The 26488-nt window shown below is 40.7% G+C and overlaps 1 protein-coding gene across 1 annotated transcript; it reads left to right on the forward strand.

Moving 5' to 3' along the window:
• The first annotated feature begins 1256 nt into the window (after positions 1-1256).
• On the forward strand, positions 1257-26488 carry POGLUT1 (protein O-glucosyltransferase 1). The gene is made up of 11 exons (XM_021692479.1): positions 1257-1387; positions 2140-2230; positions 3752-3895; positions 10053-10188; positions 12351-12472; positions 18267-18326; positions 19905-20004; positions 21790-21848; positions 22862-23029; positions 25249-25305; positions 25960-26488. The coding sequence occupies exons 1-11, from the start codon at positions 1303-1305 to the stop codon at positions 26114-26116; spliced, it is 1179 nt and encodes a 392-aa protein (XP_021548154.1). The 5' UTR covers positions 1257-1302; the 3' UTR covers positions 26117-26488.

The following is a 26488-nucleotide window of genomic DNA, read 5'->3' on the forward strand; positions in this document are numbered from 1 at the left end:
TATATCCTAAACCTCCCCTACCATCAATCTATGCTCTACTCCCACTTTCTACAAATTATGGTTTCCCCATTTTTAGTGTCTCCAGCACAGTATTCCTTAATTGCAGTATTTCATTTTCATTTCAGTAGACTCCTCCCACTCCTTTTCCAAATTTGCATCTCATCTTGATCTTTCTCTCCACATGAAGCAGCTAACTAATAGCAATTGCATACTGCCTTATGTTGTAAATAATCTCTGGGGAAGTATATTTGTCTTCCCACTAGTTCTAAACTCGAGGACACAGATCTCATCTCGTACTTTCATATATTTCCACAGAGCCTAGGAGGTTACCTTGCACATTTTAGACAGTGAGTAAATACTTGTATGATTACTATATATACCTATGTATAGCTATAAACCTATTCTGTCCAGTATAATGTTACCCACAGATTTTTCCCATGTCTAATTCACCTCAATTGTTATAAAATCCTATTATAAAGAGATTTGTGCTATATTATTTTCCACCTCTTGGTTTTTTGTTTTGTTTTAAGATTTTATTTATTTATTTGACAGAAACACAGAGAGAGAGGGGGAGCAGGAGAGGGAGAATCAGGCTTCCCACAGAGCAGGGAGCCGGGTGCGGGGGCTGGATCCCAGGACCCTGGGATCATGACCTGAGCGGAGGACAGACGCTTTAACGACTGAGCCACCGAGGCGCCCCACACCTCTTGGGTTCTTACAGTGCTGTATATATTCAGGTACTCAACAAATCTATATTATTTAATCTAATCTATCTTATTAATAAGAAGCAGTTTGATGTGCAAACAACTTCTAGCCTACGTTGTTCCACTAACTGTGGGCAAAAAACATCCTCTCTGATCTTCAGTTTTCTGGCCGCAGAGAATAAGGTGTTTTAAATATGCTACAGAGTGTAAGGAATTACCATTATTAGACATATTTTCCCAGGGGATGCCTTTTATTCATTCTCTCCTGGGCTTCGATTTTCTGAGAGACAGAGAGATGCATTTTGAACCTTTCACTACACCTGGCGACATGAAGCAGCTAACTCTACAGTCTGGTTCCAAACCAACGAGCGAGACTCGCCACGCGCTGCGGGCCGGCACTCGGCTGACATCCCGGCGCCGCCCTCCCAGAGAAACTCGGCTGCCGGCCGAGGCTTGGAGGCGGGGAGGCGGAGTGGCGCGCGGCCATCTCTGTGCGGGGCGGCCCTCCGCCCACGTGGTCCGGCGCCCACGGCCATCTTTGTGCGGGGCTGCGCTTCCGCCGGCGCGGCAGCGGGGACTCCGCAGTGGGTTGCGGGCGATGGAGCGGTGGGTGCGCCCGCAGCTCCGGCTGTGGCTGCTGTTCCTATTACTGCCCCCAGTGCCGGGCCGCCAGAAGGAGTCAGGTGGGCTCCGGGCAGGGCAGAGCCTGCCGCTGGGGCTCCGGGTCGGGTCCGGTCCGTAGGCGCTCTCCCGCCCCCCTTGGTTTCCTGGTGCGGCCGGCGGCCGGCGGCCGGCGGCCAGCTGATGCTGTGGCCGCTGGAGCGCAAAGCTGGGCAGAGGGCACGGGGGAGCCTTGGAGCGGAGAGTGAGAGCGTCTGGGTGCCTGGCGTTGCTTTTACTGCCCAGGACCCTGGAGAGTAATCCGACTTTCAGGATTGGGATAGTGGGGAAGAGAGGGAATTGTGTTCACCCACAGCGGGTTTCGCCTGCGCTTGGTTACCCTGCTCCTCCCTAAAACACACTGGGGAATAACTCGTGTGCGTGCATGTGCGTGCGCGCGCGCGTGTGTGGTTCTTAGTGAATTGCCAGAGAGATGAAGGGAGAATTAAAGTCTGTGGCTTTTAACTGATCCTCTTTATAGGGTTCACTTTGATTAGTAAAAGGTGAGAATATGTGTCACCAGTTTATTCATAGCTTTCTGAGTGCCAGGCTTGGACATTTTCCAATTTCTCGGACACCTGACAGCCCGAGTAGAGGAGCAGACTTGACATGAGTGCTGGAGAGTTACAGAATGACTCCTTCCTGGCATTTCGTTTCCACCAGTGGAATGGGAAGGGGTGTCTAAAAGTTTTGGCCTTCTGTTGGTTCTGCATGCTTGCTGCTAGCAAATGAGAATGCCCGGGGTATTTTGTTAACTCTCATTTACTTCTTGAAGGTTCAAAATGGAAAGTATTTATTGACCAAATTAACAGGTCTTTGGAGAATTATGAACCATGTTCAAGTCAAAATTGCAGCTGCTACCATGGGTGAGTTCTTTTCTTTGATGTGTCTTTGAGAGTTTAGTGCTTGTCACAAGAAGTCCCCTAAAATCCTCAAGAGACCTGGGTTACAGTGATCAGAGGGCCAAGCATGCCTTGATAAAAGACAAGGTTCCTGCAGTGGGTTTCCTATTTCTAGGGAACAAAAATCTACTAGGGTAAGAGAGGCCCAGGTGGTCTCAACAAGGCTACTTACTCCTTGGAGTTAGCTACACATACTTGTCTGTGTTCCCCACTGGACTGAAAGCTTCTTGAGGTCAAGGCCTATGTCTTTTTTTTTTTTAATATTTTATTTATTTATTTCAGAGAGAGAATGAGAGAGAGAGCACATGAGAGGGGGGAGGGTCAGAAGGAGAAACGGACTCCCTGCCGAGCAGGGAGCCCAATGTGGGACTCGATCCAGGGACTCCAGGATCATGACCTGAGCCGAAGGCAGTCGCTTAACCAACTGAGCCACCCAGGCGCCCCTTTTTTTTTTTTAAAGACTTTATTTGACAGACAGCAAGAGGGAACACAAGCAGGGGGAGTGGGAGAGGGAGAAGCAGGCTTCCCGCTGAGCGGGGAGCCCAATGTGGGGCTCGATCCCAGGACTCTGGGATCATGACCTGAGCCGAAGGCAGACGCTTAACGACTGAGCCACCCAGGCGCCCCTCAAGGCCTATGTCTTAATCAGTGTTGCATCCTGGTGCTGGCCTTCAGTAAGTACTCAGTAAATATTGTCAGGGGCATGAACATATTTATAAATGAACCTGATCATAATTTCTTGTTGGTTATTTTTAAAGTTGCAAATTATGGCTGAGAGGGTAGTATGGTAGAAAGGTTACTTTGAAAGCAGCCTTGGGTTCTAGGATCTGCAGAACTCCCACTAATTATCGCTGTGGCAAGTCACTTCACTTCTCTGGGTCTCAGATTCCTCATCAGCTAAATAACAGGGTCCTTTAGTTCCTCATTGTGTTATTCTATGACTCCTCAAAAAATTCACCTAATGCTTATGGTACTTATTGAAAACTATATACTGAACTTTAAAAGGGATACAAAATAGTGTAATTTCTGGTTACTGCTGTCAGGCTGTGAGAATATGTGAGGTGAGTGGGGGCCAGACAGACCAGAACAAGGGAGTCAGTCTGAGACCAAGGACATCAGACAGTGTCAGACTGTAAGGCATAGATCATACCTTCTGTGGGAATCAGAGAAGGGGAGGTCAGTGGGACTGCAGTGAGTGGGAGGACATGGGTGTTGTGTATCGAAGGAAGAATGTGCATCAAGCAGAGGAGGGGCAATCCAGATGGAGAGAGGAAGAAGAGAAACTGACTTGCTTTTTCCTCTTTGTGGCTTTGTCGTTTGGGTTTAGATTACCTGTGTGCTTCTGGGGGAAACTCATTCCTGCCCTTTATTCTTCCCTGGTTTACTGTGTCTTCTAATACTAAATCTAAACCCACAGATAGGAAGTAGGTGGAATGGTACCACTTTCTTGACCTGCTTTCCCTGACGATTCACCTTCTTTCCCAGGGTCATAGAAGAGGATCTGACTCCTTTCCGAGGAGGCATCTCCAGGAAGATGATGGCGGAGGTAGTCAGACGGAAACTAGGGACCCACTATCAGATCATTAAGAACAGATTATACCGAGAGAATGACTGCATGTTCCCTTCAAGGTAAGAATTATGAGGTAGATATATCTTCCGATCTTCTTATATATGGGCTTACTTGATATTGTTCTTTTTAATTAAAGGGACCCACAGGTGAATCTCTCCTCACATTTCAGAGGGACTAGAAAATAGTGACAAGCTCTTCTTACCTGGGGATTTTTCTTGCCAACTCCTGCCCCCCTTTCTCCTATATTAAAGTCTGTCTCCTCTCTCTTCTTGAGGCTTGGGCACATCACTAGTTGTACTGGCTATGGCTCTGCCCTCATCTTTCCCCAGATATAGAAGCTGCAGGGCACAAGCTGATTGAGACCTGGTAGGAGTGAGTTGGGCTCAAGGAGGAGAAGTATTGAGTGTTTATCATGGGTTGTTCTAGATACTGAATATTTGAAGAAGGGTGGCTGAAAGACAAGAGTAACTGGGGTTGCAGATTACGCAGGCTACACTAGCCAGGAATTCAGATGTGAAAGTTGAGGTAACATATCAGTGGGCTGAGGGCTGGGGGTGATCCGGGAGGGTCATGTACTGAGCCTGGAAGTTGGGTTTAGGTAGCATTATATGTTTATACAACAAACGAGACACTTCCCTTTTAGGAGTCTTTTTTTTTTAAACTCAAATTTTTATAAAATTACGAAGTACAAAATTCAGAGGCCATGGTATTCCCCTGCCTAAGATCTTCTTTCTAAACAATCTCTATTCTGTCATTAAAAGTAAAGTGAGTGAGTGACACCTGGGTGGCTCAGTCAGTTAACTGTCTGCCTTCAGCTCAGGTCATGATCCCAGGGTCCTGGCATTGAGCCCCGGGTCAGGCTTCTCACCTCAGTGGGGAGTCTGCTTCTTCCTCTCCCTCTCCCCCTCCTCCTGCTCGTGCTCTCTCTCTCTCAAATAAATAAATTAAATCTTTAAAAAAAAAAAGTAAATGAGCAGTATTGCAAGTAACATCCATCCATATGGACATAAGGAATTTTTCTTTTTTTTTTTAAAGTTTTTTTTTTTTTTAAGATTTTATTTATTTGAGAGAGAGAATGAGAGAGAGACAGAGAGCACATTAGAGGGGGGAGGGTCAGAGGGAGAAGCAGACTCCCTGCTCTGCGGGGAGCCTGCTTCTCCCTCTCCCACTCCCCTTGCTTGTGTTCCCTCTCTCGCTGTGTCTCTCTCTGTCAAATAAATAAAATAAAAAATCTTTAAAAAAATATGTAAAAACAACAACAAAAAAGAAAGATCACTTAATATCTTACTACCTTGAAATAATCACAATTACATTTTTGTTATCAAGTGTCAGGGGCAAATAAGGTGGTAGTGAGCAAAATTACTGAGGTATTTTATTTTTATTTTATTTATTTATTTATTTATTTAATTATTTTTTTTAAAGATTTTATTTATTTATTTGAGAGTGAGAGAGCATGTGAGCATGAGTGGGGGGAGGGGCAGAGGGAGAGGGAGAAGCAGACTTCCTGCTGAGCAGGGAGTTCTGTCCAGGGGCTCGATCCCAGGACCCTGAGATCCTGACCTGAGCCAAAGGCAGACGCTTAACCAACTGAGCCACCTAGGCACCCCTATTGAGGTATTTTAAACAGACATTTGTTTCATTATTTGGGATAATAATAGAAACTTTATAGATTATGAGTGTAGAGGAATTTCTAATTTCTACAAATGAAAAAGAAAATAGGAGTATAGACATTGTTAGACTTTGATAGCTTACTTAATGTTTAATAGTTAGCCGAACAATTTCCAGATGAAATTAAATACTTTCAAAGTTTCTGAAAGGCACATACCTCTCATTCCAGACCTCAAAACATTTTGGTCAGAATCATGAGCTCTTAGAAATATTCTTAAGGAAGCACAGGACCTTTCATTGACAATAAAATAGTCTGTATCTCTAAGGCATGGAAAGTTCCCTATCTCAATTACATACACAACTAAGGAAACAGAGTTGAGCAAAAAAGAAACAAAATGAAATATTCAGAACCAGTGTCCTTAATGAAATGGATACAGTTGAATAATATCTCAGATTCCCATCTAGCCAAAACAGTATCTTTCTAGGTCTAGATACTTCTAATTCATCCAGTGGGAGAAGCCTGTATGGCATTTAGAAAATTTTATTCTGAACAAAGTAAAATGTAAATTCAGCAGTTCAAAAATGAGCTGAGAGATTTTGCTGAGGAACCAGAGCACTATCTAATTAAATGACTGGAGACATGTCATTTCAAAGATGGAGAATAATGGTATTTTTAAAATAATAACTTTAGTGAGGTATGGCTGACATAAACTGCACATACTTAAGGTATACAACTTGGTAAGTTTCTTGATGTTCATTATCTTTTTAACATTAATTTATTCTTAATTGAAGTGTAGTTAATATACAATATTATATTAGTTTCAAGTGTACAACATAGTGATTCAACATGTATATGAATTACAAAATGCTCACCATGATACATGTAGTTACCACCTGTCACCATACAAAGTGATTATAGCGTTATTGAGTATATTCCCTATGACTTCTTTTTATTGAAGCGTAGTGACACACAACGTTAAACTTAGTTTCAGGTGTTCAACATAGTGATTCTGGACAACTCTGTATACTCTGCTGTGCTCACCACAAGTGTAGTTACTGTCTTTAACCATACAACACTATTATAGTACCATTGATTGTATTCCCTATTCATTCCATAATTGGAAGCCCGTATCTCCCATTCTCCTTCATCCATTTTGCCCCATCCTCTCACCCCCTTTCGCTTTGGCAACCATCAGTTTGTTCTCTGTATTTATGGGTCTGTTTCTGCGTTTTGTTTATTTTGTTTTGTTTTCTGGTTCCACGTATAAGTGAAATCATATGGATTTATTTATTTATTAAGTCTTTTTGGTGTATGGTATTTGTCTTTCTCTGTCTGACTTATTTCAGTTAGCATAATACCCTCTGGGTCCATCCATGTTGTCACAAATGCCAAGATTTCTTTCTTTCTTATGGCTGATTAATATTCTATTATATTATCTAATAATAATATCTATTATATATATGATATATTATATATATATACATTTTTATACATTTATCTATTGATGGACACTTAGGCTGCTTCCATATGTGGACTATTGTAAATAATGCTGCAGTAAACATTGGGGTGTATATATCTTTTCAAATTAGTATTTTTGTTTTCTTTGGATAAATACCCCCTAAAAGCAGAATTACCAAATCATAAGGTATTTCTATTTTTAATTTTTTTGAGGTACCTCCATACTGTTTTCCACAGTGGCTGCACCAATTTGCATTCCCAGCAATAGTGCACGAAGGTTCTCTTCTCTTCACATCCTTGCCAGCATTTGTTATTTCTTGTCTTTTTCATAATAGCCATTCTGACTGGTGTGAGGTGATGATGTCTCATTATGGTATTGATTTGCATTTCCCTGATGATTAGTGATGCTGAATATTTTTTCACATGTCTGTTGGCCATCTGTACATCTTCTTTGGAATATATTTATTCATGTCCTCTGCCCATTTTTTTATTGGATTGTTTTTTGGTGTTGAGTTATATGAGTTCTTTATTTACCCTTTACCAGATATATCATTTGCAAATATCTTCTTCCATTTAGTATGTTGTCTTTTTGTTTTGTTGTTTCCTTCACTGTACAAAAACTTTTTAGTTTGATGTAGTCCCAATTGTTTATTTTTGCTTTTGTTGCCATTGCCTGAAGAGACAGCTCTAAAAAGATATTGCTAAGACTAACGCCCAAGAGTTTACTGCCTGTTTTCTTTTAGGAGTTTTATGGTTTCAAGCCTTGCACTTAGGTCTTTAATCCATTTTGAGTTTGTTTTTGTATATGGTGTAAGAAAGTGGTCCAGTTTCATTCTTTTGCATGTAGCTGTCCAGGTTTCCCAACATTTATTGAAGAAGGTATTTTTTCTCTATTGTATATTGTTGCCTCCTCTATCATAGATTAATTGACCATACAATTGTGGGTTTATTTCTGGATTCTCTATTCTGTTCTAGTGATCTATGTGTCCATTTTTGTGCCAGCGCCATACTATTTTGATTATTATTGCTTTGTAGTATAGTTCAAAACCTGGGATTATGATACCTCCAGCTTTGTTCTTCTTTCTCAAGATTGCTCTGGCTATCCAGAGTAGTTTGTGATTCCATACAAATTTTAGGATTATTTGTGCTAGTTCTGTGGAAAATGCTATTGGTATTTTGATAGAAGCATTGAATATACAGATTGCTTTCAGGAGCATGGACATTTTATCAGTATTAATTCTGCCAATCCATGAGTATGGTATGTCTTTCCATTTATTTGTATCATCTTAAATTTCTTCCATCAAGTACAGTTTTCAGAGTACAGGTCTTTGACCTCATTGGTTAAATTTATTACTAGGTATTTTGTTCACTATACTGTGCATGAGATCTCTAGGGCTTATTTACTACTTGTTGTAAGTTTGTACCTTTAAACACCATCTATCCTGTCCCCCTATCCCCTCTACCCTCTGGCAACCACCATTTCTTTCTCTCTTTTTACAAGTTTGGCTTTTGGGGTGTTTCTTTAATATGGTTGAGCATCTTTTCTTTTGTTTATGAATCACTGATATTTTTTGCAGTAACCTCCCTATATATAAGTCAGTATTTTAAATTAGTCATTTCTATGCTGCTGGAAAATTTTGGTTGAACCTTGGAATGCTGCCCCCAGGATAGTGCTGGTCAGGACCTCAAAGAATGGGGCAGAAGAGCTAAGCTGTCAGTGTATCTTCTCTTTCCAGAAATCCTCTGAGGATACCTGGAGAGGCTAATCGGAAAGCTATACAGGCATACCTTGTTCTATTGTTGCTTCACTTTTATTGCATTTTGCAGATATTGCATTTTTTTCTTTTTTTACAAATTGAAGGTTTGTGGCAACCCTGTGTCAAACAAATTTATTGGTGCCATTCTTCTAACAGCATTTGTTCACTTCGTGTCTCTGTATCACATTTTGGTGATTCTTTCAATATTTCAAATCTTTTATTATTATTACTATATTTGTTATGGTGATCTGTGATCAGTGATTACAGCTCACTGAAAGCTCAGATGATTGTTAGCATTTTTTATTTTATTTATTTATTTAAGATTTTATTTTATTCATTTGACAGAGAGAGAGACACAGCGAGAGAGGGAACACAAGCATGGGGAGTGGGAGAGGGAGAAGGAGGCTTCGCGCTGAGCAGGGAGCCCGATGCAGGGCTTGATCCCAGGACCCTGAGATCATGATCTGAGCCGAAGGCAGACACTTAACGACTGAGCCACCCAGGCACCCCTTGTTAGCATTTTTTAGCAATAAAGTGTCTTTAGTTAAGATATACACGTTGTTTTTTTAGTATAATACTATTATTGAATACTTAATTGACCCCAGTATAGTATAAACATAATTGTGTACATAACACTCCTTTTCTGGCTTGCAAAACTGATTTTGATAGTGTTCTGTACTCAAGTTGAAGGCAATAAAAGTTTTCCTATCTTTCTTCCTAAATTATGAGACTTAATTTTGGTGGAAATAAAAAAAATCTTTGTGAGAAGCAAAGCCCAACGGGCACAATTAGAAAATTAGCTTTCTTGGGGCGCCTGGGTGGCTCAGTCGGTTAAGCGTCTGCCTTCGGCTCAGGTCATGATCCCAGGGTCCTGGGATCGAGCCCCACATGGGGCTCCTGGCTCAGCGAGGAGCCTGCTTCTCCCTCTCCCTCTGCCTCTCTCCCTGCTCATGCTTTCTCTCTCTCTCTCTCTGTATCTCTGTGTCTCAAATGAATAAATAAAATCTTAAAAAAAAAAAAAAAGAAAATTAGCTTTCTCCAGTTCTTAACAAATTTGTATCTTGCTTACTAATTAAACAAAAGGGGAAATTAAAAAAAAGAAAACTAGGAGTAGATAGAGAAGAGGTGGTAGGAGTAGCAATAATACAGCCTCCAAACTTATGACCTAGTTGGAAAATTTCATTAAGTATTGCAAGCTGGAGGAGGTTAGCTAGGAAAGATAACTTGCACAATATAAAAGAATAGGAAAGTCTTTTTAGAAGAAGCATTGCTTTCAGGAGACTTTGCAGTAGGCTGATGATCTGAACACTGGCTTTCAAAGTGGGAATGGGACCCTGTTTTGTCCTATGGCAGACACTAGTCTGGTGAATATGTGGTATTTCTGGTTGGCAGATGTAGTGGTGTTGAACACTTTATTTTGGAAGTTATCGGGCGGCTTCCAGACATGGAAATGGTGGTCAATGTACGAGATTATCCTCAGGTTCCTAAGTGGATGGAGCCGGCCATTCCAGTCTTCTCCTTCAGTAAGGTAAGTATGGGAAGAACTGTATGGGGAGATGGAGGGTGGTCCTCTAGAGTATGAGTAGGAGATGATTGTCCTGTGACAGAGTCTGATGGGTAATGGTGAGGATGAGACCTGGGTTCCAGGAATTGGTCTGTGTCCCTCTTAGCTTCACAGTGGCTGAGCAATAAGACTGAGGAGATGGTAATGTGAGTAAGATTGCTTAAGTGTCTATAGGGGTAGGGATGAAGGGTAGGGAATGATGGAGGCCTGAAGAGCCACTGAAGGCAAGATTCAGAGATCCTGTAGAGCATGGGAGAAAGTGGCTCAAGATAGCTCATGGGCTTGGAGTTAGGAAACACCTTTGTTCAAAAAATATTTGTTGAGCTCCTATGTATATGGTCCTATCTGTCCTATCTGTCAGTCTGTCCCAGGGGCTCAGCATAGCTAACAGTGAAACTGAAGGTGGTAGATAACTCCACACAGTTTGTGCCTTAACAGTGCGTTGAGGGGATAGGCCTGGGGTATCCAAGAGGGATATGTGAGAGAGTAATCTTTGGGTCTAGTTATGGAGGAATGGGAGTACTAGCTCACACCTGTGGACTTGGAGAACTTGGGACAGTTAATATCTTCTCAGTGCTCAGGTTCTTGCAAATATTTATTGGCAGGGATGGGCCTTGGTTCCCTAGAGATTAGGCATGAACACATTTAGGGGGAGGCCTTGAAGAGAATGGATAGAAGATTCTATGGGGGAAGAGTGGGTTTAGGAAAACGCTATGGACTTTGAGAAAAGGAACACCATCTCTGATTTGGTTTCTCCAAAGAGGGACCTTTTATCCATACTTTTTCTTTATCACAGTTTACTTTCTCTCTAGACTTATTTCCTGTGTTGCAAGTGGGCTGAGGCCACATTGGTGTTGTGTTTCCCATGGTTTAGCCTCATTTATCAAAAGTGCTTGGTCTCGCTGTTTATCATAAAACCCTCCCAGAAGAACAGATAGAGGCTCCCATATACATTAGTAAGGACTTCATGTTTGTTATTTATTTGTTGTTTTGGTGGATGGTAAAGTATGACCATCAGTATACTTTCTTTTCATCTTTACTTTTCTTTTTTTTTAAAACCAGTGACTCCTAGTCCCTAGAGAGGGATTTTAGTCTTTCAACTTTGTAGGAATTGTTCAGCTTCTCTTGAGCAGCTGTTATGCCTGAGCTGCTTGATGAATCACATACCATTTTTTAAAAGTATTTGAGAAAAGGTGAACAGCATATTGCATGTGTAATTCCAGTGAAGAAACCAAAGAGTTAGAGGTCTGTCAGTGGCCAGAATTTTAATAGAAGTAACCATAAAAAGGGGAGCAAATGGTTTTAAACTTTTTTCAAAAGATGTGGGATAATATCCCTTTCCCCCATCCTGCCCATCAGCACTTCTGGTCCTGATCAACAAATAACCAAGAGATTACTGACCAACCGGTGTGAGCTCCACAATACCACAGTATTAGGTAATACTAATTAACACTTATTGAGTACTTACCATGTACCAAGCAGTGGTCTAAGCTTTTCATTAAGCATTTAATATTCAATTAATATTCAAACCAAGCCCATTAGATAGATAACATTATTGGTATTATTATTTCTCCCATCATAAAGATAAGGAAGCTGAGGCATAGAAAAATTAAGTAACTTGTCTGGAGTTGGAAAGAGGTAGAATCAGCATTCAGACTCAGATGATCTGTTTCAAGAGCCCACGCTCTTAACCATTGCACTGTGATTCTTGCTCTCAAAAGACCCATTTAGGAAATAATCAGGAACTGGTAACACAGTATATACTATAAGTGTATTAGCAGTTAAAAGATGAGAGAGCTATATAAAAGATGAGAGAGTTCCTTAAACTAAAAACCCTAACAGTGTAATAATGTCCTCTAGAAAAACAGAACTTTGGGTAACTGGAAAAGTTGACTTTTAATGAGATTTCAAATTCTGGGATTCAGTGAGCCCATGAATTTTAACCCATGGTCATTTTTCCCTTTTAATGTCTAGAGTGTAGACTTTGCGGACTAGGGAAAATAGATGTGTGGCAATGTTAACACTAGAGCAAGACCTCTGTCCAGATCCTGTGGCATGACAGTAGTTTGCTGCTTCTCTCTCTGTTCTGAGACTGATTTTGAACAACCCTTCTGTTTCTGTTGAAGACATCAGAGTACCATGATATCATGTATCCTGCTTGGACATTTTGGGAAGGGGGACCTGCTGTTTGGCCAATTTATCCTACAGGTCTTGGACGGTGGGACCTCTTCAGAGAAGATCTGATAAGGTAGGTCCCTTAGAGAGGTTTTCTTTGTCCTTTGTGGGTCTTCTTGAAATTAACAGTAGGGTATACATAATTATTTACTTTAAAATGACTAACTTTTAAGTTAAAAACAAAAGAAAAACTGCTTACAGCATAAGCAATTTTGTATGTGTATAAAATACTTACATATCCACAAGAAAAGAGCAGAAGAACCTACCCTAAGGTATCGGCAGTGCCTTTGTGGAAAGGATTATTGGGGCCCTTTCTTTTCTTCTTTAAATTTTTCTGTATTTTTAAGATTCTCTAAATAAGAGTGAATTCCTTTTATAATTAGAAAAAAATGATTGACCATGTTGTGGAGGAGAATAGAGAATGACTTGGAGGAACATAAATGCACTTTATAATTTAGAGCTAAGTCCTCTGGGTTGGGATGAGGAGGGCATAAATGTCCCAGAGATATCTCAAGTACAAACTTATTCCGGATCCTCCTGATTCACGATGGAGACGTGCCTGGGCCAGTTGACTTGATCTGCTCTCATTTCAGAATTTAGATTGTCCAGGTCATCCAAGCTGTAGGTATTTCTTACCTGGCTACGTTTCGCATTAATGATTCAATCAACATTGGTACCTAATTAGCATACTTCTAGAAATATGGTCTTTATAGGTCTTAGGTAATGGGAAAGCAAAAATTTAATTCAACTTTATTTCCACAAATATCTGTCACCTGTACCACATGTGGCTGGAGATTCACTGGGGGTGAAAAGAATGTCCCTTTCCTGGAGAAACAGGTAGGGCTGCAATCCTTAGTGGCAGTTGGAGCCACCAGGTAAAGAATGAGTCTGTTATCCAGTAGATGTTATTTTGAAATTTATTTTTTTTAAGATTTTATTTATTTATTTGAGAGAGAGAGAGAAAGAGAGCGAGCGCATGAGCTGGGGGGAGGAGCAGAGAGGGAGGGAGCGGGACAAGCAGCCTCTCCTCTGAGCACGGAGCTCAATGCGGCAGACCTTGATCCCAGGACCCTGAGATCATGACCTGAGCCAAAGTCAGACGCTTAACCGACTGAGCCACCCAGGAGCCCCAAAAATTATTATTATTATTATTTTTTAAGATTTTATTTATTTATTTGAAAGAGAGAGAGAGAGAGCACATGAGAGTGGGGAGGGTCAGAGGGAGAAGCAGACTCCCTGCCGAGCAGGGAGCCCGATGCGGGACTCGGGGCTCCAGGATCATGACCTGAGCCGAAGGCAGTTGCTTAACCAACTGAGCCATCCAGGCACCTCCCCAAAAATTATTTTTTAAGATACCTTGGTCTTATACGTCATTGAACTAGGACTGGAAATTGGCCTTTTCAACTCTTTATTTCAGGGATGAGGGAAGGAAGGCCCAGAGAAATTGAGTGACTTGGTTAAGGTCAGGAACCAATCTAGGCCTGAAGTCCAGGCGTCCACACCACCAGTTAACCTTACCTATGCTCTCCAGACATTGAGACCATCATTTCCTATGTAGCTTTTGGTTTTGAACATAAGTTTAAAAGGGAAAAATAAAAAGATCTTAATTTTTTTTTTAAAGATTTTATTTATTTATTTGACAGACAGAGACAGCGAGAGAGGGAACACAAGCAGGGGGAGCGGGAGAGGGAGAAGCAGGCTTCCCGCTGAGCAGGGAGCCCGATGCCGGGCTCGATCCCAGGACCCTGGGATCAGGACCTGAGCCGAAGGCAGACATTTAACAACTGAGCCACCCAGGCGCCCCTACAAAGGTCTTTAACCAGTTTTTCTCTAAGTTATTCTTGGCCTTAATTATCTAATCCTTTTTTTTCCCCCAGGTAATTGCAAATACTCTTCTCACATTCTTCCTTCTTTTTACAGCTCTTTTTTGACCTGCTATACATCTACTTTGTTTTGTTTTGTTTTTAAAAGAGAGAGAGTGTGAGCTGGGGGCAGAGGGGTGGGGGGAGCAGCAGAAGGAGAGGAAAAGAATCTTAAGCAGGTCTTGTGCTGAGTGTGGAGCCTGACAAGGGGATCAGTCTCACAACCCTAAGATCATGACCCGAACCAAAATCAAGAGTTGGATGCTCAACCGACTGAGCCACCCAGGCACCCCCTACTTTGTCTCTTAAATCCTTAAAAACAAGCTGTTTTTCTGATTATGAAACCTATACATGCTCAGAAAAATGTATGTCTAACGTCAGCAACTTTCCCACTGACTTGTCAGTGTGTCTTAGAAATCTTTCCATGTCAGTACATATGAAACTACCTCATTATTTTTATCAGTTGCATGATATTCCATTGTGTGGATAATAATTTACCTCATTATTTTCTGTAATAGACTTCTAGGCCACATAGGTAACATATGCACAATTTCTTTTTTTCTGGACTATTTGAGAGTATGTTGCACACCTTATGACCCTGTACATCTTAATATGTGAGTGTGTATTTCCTTTTTTTTTTTTTTAAAGATTTTATTTATTTATTTGACAGAGAGATCACAAGTAGGCAGACAGGCAGGCAGAGGGAGAGGGAGAATCAGGCTCCCTGCTGAGCACAGAGCCCGATGTGGGGCTCGATCCCAGGACCCTGGGATCATGACCTGAGCCGAAGGCAGATGCTTAACCATCTGAGCCACCCAGCCATCCCTTAGTGTGTATTTCCTAAGAGCAAGGGTATTCTCTTTTATAACCATGCTGCAATGATCAAATTCAGGGAACAATATTGGCACAACATTTAGTTATGCCAATAATGTCCTATATGGCACATTCTGCCTCCAGTACATGATACAATCCAGGCCTGTGTGTTGCATTTAGTGGTCATGTCTGTTTAGTCTCCTGTGATCGGGAACAGCTTCTTAGTCTGTCTTTCTCTTTCATAACATGGACATTTTAAAGAATGCAGGCTGTGCGTTTTATAGAATGTTCTTCAATTTGGTTTTGTCTGTTTTTCATGATTAGATTCAACTCATGCATCCCTGGCCCGAATACTTACCTAAGTGATTTGCATCCATCCACGCCTCTTTAGAGCTGTTAATTTTGATCACCTGGTCAAGGTGTTGCCAGTTCCTCCACTGTGTAGTTACTGTGCCCCCCCCCACCTTGTAAACTACTAAGCAATTTTTAGGGAGATAGATTATCTTTTAAAATCTAAGCTTATAAGAACATATTTTTCTTTTGATATCTTCCCCTCTTATTCTTCAATTGAATTTATTTATGGGGCACCTGGATGGCTCAGTCAGTTAAGCATCTGCCTTCAGCTCAAGTCATGATCTCTGGGTCTAGGGTCAAGCCCTGAGTTGGGCTCTCTGCTCAGTGGGGAGTCTGCTTCTCCCTCTCCCTTTGCCCCTCCCCCACCCCCACACTCTCTCTCTCAAATAAATAAATAAAATCTTTAAAAAAAGTATATGATCATAGAATTACAATTTTATTTTTTAGAGCCTTCCATTCAGAAGCTCTAGCCATGTGATTTCATTTCCTAATTTGAAACTTTAATAATCTGCTTGTTTATCTGCATTGATGCCTGCCTGCTCTTTTTCTATTTTTCTAATCTTTTGGGAGTTCGTCCCCATTGACTTACTTTTCACTCTGTAGAAGAATTAAGTGTTTCTGTAGATTTAAAGATTTCTGTCTCTACTGTCACGGGGTAGTTATAAAAGAGGTCTGACTCAGCACCAGGGTGCCACTTTTAACCCTTGCCTGGGAAAAAAAGTCCTAACATAGGTCTTTTGAGGGGTAGGTAGGTGGATAGAAAGAATGAGGGCGAGGGAAAACAGAGATGGTACAAGTCTGTGTATATTAAATGCAGCTTTCCCAGGGACCGAGGACATTTATACTCAAAATTTCAGTGTAAATTGATACTTTTTTGTTAGGTAGTTTGGCAATATATATCAAAATATAAAATGTGTATGTCTTTGACCCAGCCATTTCACTTCTAGAATTTATGCTGAAGAGTTAATTAGACAAGTATGTAAAGATGTGTACACAAAGATGTTCACTACAGTGTTGTTTCTTAAAGCAGAAAGTTGGAAACTTCTTAAAAGCCCATGAATAAGTAATGAAGTGAATTATGACATGGCTGTAAAATGGAATATTGTGCATGAGTGCAAAGTAAAGGGACTCCGGATTCAAACTCTGGCTCTTATTAGCTGTGTGACTCTGGGCAAACTGCTTAGCCTCTCAAGAGCCTCAACTATAAAGTAGGGATAATAAAACCCACTTCAAGAGTTTGTGAGAATGATTATATATATGTATATGTATGTATGTGATCTCTGTTATATAGAGCAAGGTTTCTCAATATTGGTAGTACTGAATTTCGGGCTGGATCATTCTTTGTTGTAGGGGGCTTCCCTGTGCATTGCAGGATATTTAGCATCCTTGGTCTTAATGTCACTAAATGCCAGTAGCAGTTCCCCAGTAGTGACAATCAAAAATGTCTATAGTCATGGCCAAATGTCTTCTGGGAGAAAGGGGCAAAATCACCACCAGCTGAGAACTACTGATATGGAGAAATGACTGGAAGGAAATTCTTCGTGGAAACGTTAAATTGCTAAAAGTGGGATTGGGAAGGTTCCAGGTGATTTTTTTCTACTTTTACTTTATGCTTTTCCATTAGAATTTTCTATAATGAGGATATATCATTTTTTCCACTAAAAAAAATCTAATAAAACAAAAATAACCCAGGGTTATGGTGTTTGTTTTTTGGTGGGAGGGCGTATGGAGCACAGTGATAGATAGTTCTGGCCTTGGATTGGAGAATCCGGTAAAGATGGTCCAGCAAGGAAGAGCTATAAGATAGGCCAGGAAAATGAGTGATGCTCTCAGCTGAGACTGAGAGAAAATGAGTAATGTGACATTTATGTATCTAAAAGTATCTCTACCTAACAAGTTTATATCCTCAGTCTCTCCATTATGGTAAACAGCCCCCCAGTCCCTCATTAACTCCAGTTCAGCCCTTCCCCTCTTTTTTCAGAGGAAGACACTGTGCAACCTCTGTGCAGGGTTCCTACAAAGGAAGTTAAGAATGATGCATCTGTGAGCTAGCAGTTTCAGCAAGGAAAGCTGGTCATGGTAATGTGTACTGAGACCTGAGTTTCAGGGACTTTGACAGAGCACTTAGTACAGTCTCAAGAATATCAGGATGCTTTGCAACATCAGACAAATTTCTGGTGATACTGCCTGTGCATCCAAAAAATGAAGTCAAGGAGTGATTTGTTTTCTTACCCTTAATTCAATTTCTGATATTTTCTGCAGTTGTCTTTGCCTATTAAATTTATCAATAGCAGCACTCTAGTTAAAGTAGAGAAGAAATCCTCATTGTATTGCATTTAACAGCTCTAAACATGTCATTTAGAACTTGGGAATTTTTTTTTTTTTTAGATTTTATTTATTTAGAGAGAGAGAGAGAGTGCGTGTGCATGTGCCTGAGCAGGGGAAGGGACAGAGGGAGAGAGAATCTCAAGCCGACTCCCTGCTGAATGAGGAGCCTGATGCGGGGCTCAGTCTCAGGACCCTGAGATCATGACCTAAGCTGAAATCAAGAGTCAGATGCTTAACTGACTGAGCCACCTAGGTACCCTGGGAACTTTTCTTTCAGTGTTGTTAACTTATTAATGGAGCAATGGATTGTAGATATTATTGGCTAGCACCTCCAAAGGAGTGAAGTAACAACAAAAGGGAATATAATGTCATTGAGGGCTTTTTCTTTTGAGAGCCTGGGTCAGACTTATTTAAAAATGTGAAATTCTGAACTAATCTTCAGAACTGGTTAAAACACATCCTCATATAGTTCAGAGAAAAACATAGAAACTAACTGAAATCTAATTTTAGGTCAGCAGCACAGTGGCCATGGAAAAAGAAAAATTCTACAGCATATTTCCGAGGATCAAGGTGACTATATTTTCTGTTTTTTACGAAGATATTTGTAAGATACAAGTAATTTTGAGGGTAGTTGTAGTTCAAGGAAAAAGCTAGGATAACTAAGAAGTAAATGTAGAATCATAGAATTTTAGACTAGAGAAGAACTCAAATTATTTGCCCAAATCACTCTTTTTTTTTTTTTTTTTTTGGAAGAGAGCGCATGCGTGTGAGCAGGGGAGGAGAGAGAGTGAATCTTAAGGCTTCATTCCCAGCCTGGAGCCTGACTCAGGGCTTGATCTCACGACACTGACATCATGACCTGAGCCGAAATCAAGAGTCAGATGCTTAACTGACTGAGCCACCCAGGCGCCCCTTGCCCAAATCACTCTTAATTGAACTGAAATTGAAAGAAGTAAAGTTCATTCATCTAGTCATTCAACAGGTATTAACAGAGTGCCTTGAGTGTGTTAGGCATTGAGTATATGTTGAAGAGAACGGCTGACTTGTCCTCTTGCCTAAGAGATTATAATTTTCTGCAGGGAGCTTCTGACCTGGCTCTCTGCTAGTCACTGCTAGTTAATGGCAGAGCAGCATCCATTACCAGATATCCTGACTGCCTTTTTCATGAGGCCATGTGGCTGCCAAATAGTGGTGGAAAGCACAGACTGAGACTGGTGGAAATGGAAAGGGAGGCAGGGAAGAAGAAGAAGAGGAGGGAGAGGGAAATGCTAGGCAAGGACCCTCTCTCTCCGTGTTGCTCAGACCTACATCCCCAGTGCCAGGAACAGTACCTAGAATGCAGATACATGATGAATATTTGCTGTACAGATGAACAGAACAGGGAGAAGGGTTTAGTTGTTTTCCTGGTCAGTTCTTGTCGGAGATCACACCTTCTATTTACTTGGGCCGTGAACTTGAGAATGCAGACAGGCCCAGCAGCCACTGCTTACTGGTCCTTACCAACTTCTCTGATTCTCAGATCTGGAGATCACAGCTTCTTAACTGTGTGTGGATTTGAAGAGTTCTAGGACTTCCTATAAATTATATGGGGATATGGGCACTTTTCTAGAGAGCAGTCCATAGGGAGTCTAGGACCCCTCAAATGTCAAGACCATCTGCTACTTGGACCATAACTAGGACTTTTTCTACATATAATCTTCAGGTTTTTAAGCCCTTTAGTTTTCTTTTTAATTTAAATATTGTGTTGGACTGTACAGAACACAGACAACAAAGTTCATGTAGCTATTTTGGGGAGGGGTGATTACCTAGTCACAGAACTGTGAGTACTAATGATTATAGAGGCTCCATGAACCCTGCTAAAAGGGAACTCATTCCTTGGGATATGTCTGTAGTGCCCAGAACAACGTAATCTTAAAGATTAGATGCAAGCACAAAAGGGCCCAATATTCCCCATCCCTGAAGGGTAGAGTAGGGAACAGCCGGGAACACCTATATGCCTCAGGGCCCAGTAACCCCCTCCTCTGCTGTGAAAATAACCAATAAGTTATCCGTCTCTGTGTATGGTCATTGCATTGCTTACCTTTCAGATATTGGGAACAGTATTATGGTGTGGGACACATTGTTTTATGTCACATGTTTCTTTTATAGGACAAGTCCGGAACGAGATCCTCTCATTCTTCTATCTCGGAAAAATCCAAAACTTGTTGACGCAGAATACACCAAAAACCAGGCCTGGAAATCTATGAAAGTAATCACCAATCATCTGACTAGAACCATAGCAGTGAACATTCTCATTCAAAGAACATTGCCACCTGGGTAGAATTCCAGATTGTTTCCTCTAAGTGGTAGATGGATGTAGAGAAAGTTCCACAAACTAGTATTAGCATATATGTAAATTATTCTTTTTCAAACTCAACGTTGCTTTTCTGGGCCATATTATGAGTAGTATTTTTTATCACTTTGAAGGTTTAAACCAGAGGACACCAACTTTTTATGGAAAGGGCCAAATGGTAAATATTTTAGGCTTTGTGGATTGTATGGTCTTGTTGTAGTTACTCAACTCTGCCATCACAGGGGAAAGCAGTCACAGACAATATGTAAATGAATGAGCCTGGCTGTGTTCTAATAAAACTTTATTTATGGCACAGAAATTTGAATTTCATGTAATTTCCACATGTCATAAATATTCTTCTTTGGATATTTTTCAAGCATTTGAAACATAAAATATTCTTAGTTTGTGGGTTGTATACAGAAACAAGCAGTGGTCCAGATTTGGCCTATGGGCTGTAATTTGCCAACCCCTGGTTTAAACCAGTGGTTCTTAACTCTAACTATACAATCCAATCAGAGAGCTTAAAAAAAATGAATCAAATGAATCAGAGTCTCTGGGGATGGGGTCCAGGCATCTTCATTTGTTTGAAAATAAGGATTTATGTTTCAAAATGAATAAAGCATATGTAACTGAAATATTATAATTGAATGCCGGAACTAAGGATTAGGTGAACAGGTAAAACCAAGTGGGAGGAGGAAGTGTGGGATTCAGAAAGGTAAACTGTAAGGTGAAGTGAGCAATGACTGGCTCGTTCAGGTTGGTGTTCATCTCTGTCTTCTTAACTATATGACTTCTTGCCGTATTCAAAGAACTTTAAGCCCTAAATATCCTCATTTGAAATTTCCATATACCATATGAGGATGATAAGAAAAAAAGGTTTAAACTTCTTGTGGGAAAACTAAGTGTATCTGAGATGCATTATTTGATAGTTTTAATCGAACAGGAGCAAAAGTTTAAGAAACTTTGTTGAAAAATAAAAATACGAAAAATATATCCATTCAGCACAGCCTATACTGTGGGAAGCTATGAAAGCAAACCAGACTTATTTCCCTCATTAAGACGTTTACCATCTGGCAGGGTAGCTGGAATATAGATGGGGGTCTCCAAACTCAAATGCCCCTGGGGGCCGCAGGCATGAGCAAGAAAGCGCTAAAGGTCCGGTCATTTCTACCAAGGGAATAGAAGCCGAGTTTACCAGACCTTCCTTTTTCTTTATAAGAAAACTTGGAAATCTGGATTTTTGTAAGAAATATCTTACCACCTGTGAATGTTGGCAATGGTTTGAATTTTTATATTTAAATACTTTGCATCCCCAACAAAATCTGTGTGTGGGTTACACCTCTAAGCCTACCAGGCACCACCTGTAACATCCTCTATGTATAATTTACACAGAGTGAAACATGCTGTAGGTTAGGACCTCTAAGTTCAGAGAAGGATCCACATGGCCTTGGGAGCTTAAACTCTAAAATCAGACAGGCCCTTGCTCCTCTCCTTAGGCCCGCATGCCCCTGAGCAAGTCTCCCAACTTTTCAAGGTCATGGCTTCTTCATCTATAAAATGAGATAATAACATCTCTGAATGGATTTATTCAGGACACTGAAATGAGGTCATGTTGATGGAATGCTTAATAATGCTTGCTGCACAGTGGTCTTCAATAAATACTACCACTCTCAATACTAATAGCTTCCTTTTCGCTTAAAGGATACTTTGGGGAAGCCAGCTGCTAAGGATGTCCATCTTGTGGATCACTGCAAATACAAGTAAGGCTTCCAGGACTCCTGACTCTTGGCTTCCCTGTTGCATTCAGAATAGCTTGACATTGGGGCAGAACTTCAATACTAGGGCCCCACTGGGGTTTATGAAAGTCCTGTTCATTCATTTGGTTGTTGTTTACCGAGACCATGCTGTGTGCACGAGGCTCTTGCCTGAGTTCTGTGGGAACTGCAGAGACAATAATGGTCCCTGCCTCCATAGACCTTGCTGCTAGTAAGCAAAGTGGTGGGACTCCCTCTCTCCACATCCCATCCAGCCAAGAGCTGAAGTTAGATGAAGTATTTATCAGGTTAAGAAGGGTTTATGTTTCAAAATGAATAAAGCATATGTAACTGAAGTATTATAATTCAATGCTAGGACTAAGGATTAGGTGAACAGGTAAAACTAGGTCAGGAGGAGGAAGTAGGGGGATTCAGAGAGGTGAATACTGATTACACTGCACAGTGGGAAGTATAGGGTAGAAGCAACTCTAGTTGGAGACAGAAGTGCATAAGAAATGCTGAAAAGAAAATGTTCTAACATAGCTTTTTTTCAGAGGGTATTTCTTTGAAGATTGATTATGTATGCCTGGTTCTCTTCTCCCAACTTCAGAAGAAGAGGGAACAGGGACCAACGGAGGCTTTGGTGGGGTACCTTATGGGAAAAACAAGATTTTGGGGAGCCATGACTCAGAGACATTAGGCCCGGGAAAGCTTATAGGAAAGCATAAGCTACTGTCTCCATCTGAGCCTTGTATCTCTGTCTAGCACCCAGCTCGTGGCCCTATCTAGCTCTGTCTGGGCAAAGAATCCTCCTTCCCCCCTCACCCTGACATTCCCTGGAACAGTCAGTAGCCCCTGGAATCCCACAGGGATATGTGGATGTGTCCTGGAAAGCTGAAAATAGAAAGGGAGGGGAGAAGGGTCATAAAAGGAGAGAAGGAGAAGAGGGAATAAGAAGAAAAAGATATTTGTGGCAGCAGACATATAGTATCAAGTATATTTTGTTCTTTCTTTCCCAGGTATCTGTTTAATTTTCGAGGTGTAGCTGCAAGTTTCCGGTTCAAACACCTCTTCCTGTGTGGTTCACTTGTTTTCCATGTTGGTGATGAGTGGCTGGAATTCTTCTATCCACAACTGAAGCCGTGGGTTCACTATATCCCAGTCAAAACAGATCTCTCCAATGTCCAGTGAGTGGCTCTCCCCCAAGAAGAGTGCCTAATGATTCCCACAATCTGCCTCTAAGACCCCAGCCATTTAAGACATTTACTGCTGATGGCTTTCTCCCTTGACAGCTTTTTCTCCTTACATGGTTTGCATATATAGTGTCACTATTCAACTAGGCTGTGAGATTTAATTTGAAAAAGTGCTCTAAAGCTAGTTTAAAATGTAACATTCAGAAAAAAAAAAAAAAAGTAACATTCAGATAATACGCAGTAGAAAAGCTCTTATCTCTCAAAGACTAAAGATAAGGATATTAGATGTTGTTATATTGTCAAAGGGACTTTCAGATACAACGTGAGAACTGACCCCACTGAAGCTGAGGCAAATTTTCTCACATGATAGGAGAAACTAAGAAGAGATATGGAAAGGGGCCAGAAACATAAGCCCAGTGCCCTTTTCTGGGGGCGGGAGCAGGAGATAGAAGGGAAATTTTTCTTCACTATTGATATTTGATGTGTATCATTGAACATTTCTCTATTTTCTCATGTATGTCCCAAATCTACAACAGGTTGCCTTTAGCCTGTGTGTGGGCTTTTGTTGTTGTTGTTGTTGTTTTGGTCTTGTGAGGACTCTAATATCTGTGCTTTAAAAAAGAAATAATCCATTATCCACCTATCTAGAGATTAACCATAGATCTCAGTCTATGGTGTTTCTTTCTTTTTTCTTTTCAAATTTAAGGAACCGTTTTTATTTTTTTTTATTTAAATTTTATTAGTTAACAAATTAGGGCAATATTGGTTTCTGGAGTAGAAGTCAGTGATTCATCACTTACATATAACACCCGATGCTTATCACAACAAGTGCCCTTCTTAATACACATCACCTGTCTAGCCCATCCCCCACCCACCTCCCTCCATCAACCCTGTTCTCTGTTGTTAAGAGTCCTTTATGGTTTGTTTCCCTCTCTCCTTTTTTACTTTTCCCCCTTCCCATATGTTCATCTGTTTTCTTTTTAAATTCTACATATGAGTGAGATCATATGATGTTTGTCTTTGTCTGACTGACTTATTTCACTTAGCATAATACAGTCTAGCTCCATCCACATTGTTATAAATGGCAAGATTTCATTCTTTTTGATGGCTGAATAATACTCCATTGTGTATACATACCACGACTTCTTTGTCCATTCATCAGTTGATGGACATTTGGGCTGTCTCCATAGTTTGGCTATTGTGGATAATGAATGCTGCTGTAAACATCAGGGTGCATGTACCCCTTTGAATCTATTTTTTTATCCTTTGGGTAAATATCTAGTAATGCAATTGCTAGGATATAGGGTAGTTCTGTTTTTAACTTTTTGAAGAACCTCCAGACTGTTCTCCAGAGTGGCTGCACCAGTTTGCATTCCCACCAGCAGTGCAAGAGGATTCCCCTTTCTCCACATCTTCACCAATACCTAGTGTTTCTTGTGTTGTTAATTTTACCCATTCTGACAGGTGTGAGGTGGCATCTTATCATGGGTTTGATTTGCATTTCCCTGATGATGAGTGATGTTGAACATCTTTGCATGTGTCTGTTAGCCATCTGGATGTCTTCTTTGGAAAAGTGTCTATTTGTGTCTTCTGCCCATTTCTAAATTGGATTATTTGTTTTTTGGGTGTTGAGTTTGGTAAGTTCTTTATAGATTTTGGATAGTAACCCTTTATCAGATATGTCATTTGCAAATATCTTCTCCCATTCCGTAGGCTGCCTTTTATTTTTGTTAATGGTTTCCTTTGCTGTGCAGATGCTGTTTATCTCGATGAAGACAAAATAGTTCATTTTTGCTTTTGTTTCCCTTGCCTCTGGCGACATGTCTAATAATATGGCTGTTGCTACAGCCGAGGTCAGAGATTACTGCCTGTGTTCCCCTCTAGGATTTTGATAGATTCCTGTCTCAGATTTAAGTCTTTCATCCATTTTGAATTTATTTTTGTGTCTGGTGTAAGGAAGTGGTCCAGTTTCATTCTTCTGCATGTTGCTGTCCACTTTTCCCAACACCATTTGTTGAAGAGACTGTCTTTTTTCCATTAGATATTCTTTCCTGCTTTGTTGAAGATTAGTTGATTATATAGTTGTGAGTCCATTTCTGGGTTCTGTATTCTGTTCCATTGATCTATTTGTCTGTTTTTGTGCCAGTATATATATGGTTTTTCTTTCTTAGTTTGGTCTGTATTTTAGAGTCTAATAATTCTTTCAATTTTAGGGAGTTGTTGCATTTTGTAAAGGCAAATGATGATGTGGCTCAAGAAATTGCTGAAAGGTAAGCTCTGTTCATTTTTCCTTATCATCCCCGTTTTGCCCCAGCTAAAGGTATATGAATATTGTTATCATGGTGATATCTGGATTTCATCCTCACTATACAGAGATAATCAGAATTAAAGCTGTCCAGGAGGAAAACACACATTTACATATGTCCCAGGCCCATCCTTTATAGAAGTAGACTGAAATCTTTGAGGTAATTAAACATGTACAGAATTTCTGAGCATTCACTGCTTATGTGTTTGTTTTTTAAGAAAAAAATACGAAGTTTTGGGCACCTTGGTGGCTCAGTCGTTAAGCGTCTGCCTTCGGCTCAGGTCATGGTCCCAGGGTCCTGGGATCGAGTCCCACATTAGGCTCCCTGCTCCGCGGGGAGCCTGCTTCTCCTTCTCCCACTCCCCCTGTTTGTGTTTCCTCTCTCGCTGTGTCTCTCTCTGTCAAATAAAATTTAAAAAAAGAAAAAAATATTAAGTTTTATTGCTAAGTGCATGTGTGTGGATAGGATGGCTATAGGGTTGGCTCTGAGAATCAAGAGTTAATTCATATAAAGCATAAGCATTCTGAACAGTGCTTACCACAAGGTAAGCAGTCAAATGTAAGCTATTAGTATTATTAAATGCTGTGCTTTAAATGTTCTTGTTAATCTTGTCTCTAGGGGAAGCCAGTTTATTATGAACCACTTGCAGATGGAAGACGTCACCTGTTACTGGGAGAGCCTGTTGACTGAATACTCTAAATTCTTATCCTATAATGTAACAAGAAGGAAAAGCTATGATCAGATTATTCCCAAAATTTTGAAAACTGAACTCTAGTCATCATCGCGGACCACAGTCCTCTTTGGCAGCAGCTCTCAGATATCCTGTGGTGAGAGCTTACCATGAGTGTGGCACGTATACCTTGAATACTGTTATCAAGCCAAATACCTGGTTTTCCTTATCATGCTGCACCCAGAGCAACTCCCGAGAAAGATCCAAAATGTGTGTAATACAGACCTGAAGCAGCTCAACGCTTTGGCTGAATAAGGACCAGAAATCATGAGATGTGGGTTTTTAACCCAGTTCTACTTTTTATTTTCTTAAGACCAATCACAGCTTGTGCCTCAGATCATCCATACATGTATAGCCATCACCGTGAAACTGACTGTGTCTGTGGGATGATACTTTGTCCCATTATTTGGAGCAGAA

The sequence above is a fragment of the Neomonachus schauinslandi genome, chromosome 1, assembly GCF_002201575.2.
Source record: "Neomonachus schauinslandi chromosome 1, ASM220157v2, whole genome shotgun sequence".
NCBI lineage: Eukaryota > Metazoa > Chordata > Mammalia > Carnivora > Phocidae > Neomonachus > Neomonachus schauinslandi.

What these genes read in the sequence shown, in the direction of transcription:
- POGLUT1 (XM_021692479.1), top strand. Translation starts at nt 1,303, where the DNA reads ATGGAGCGGTGGGTGCGCCCGCAGCTCCGGCTGTGGCTGCTGTTCCTA. An exon ending in GGGCCGCCAGAAGGAGTCAG is followed by an intron (nt 1,388 to 2,139) that starts GTGGGCTCCGGG and finishes TACTTCTTGAAG; the next exon opens with GTTCAAAATGGAAAGTATTT. An exon ending in ACAGATCTCTCCAATGTCCA is followed by an intron (nt 23,030 to 25,248) that starts GTGAGTGGCTCT and finishes TTTCAATTTTAG; the next exon opens with GGAGTTGTTGCATTTTGTAA.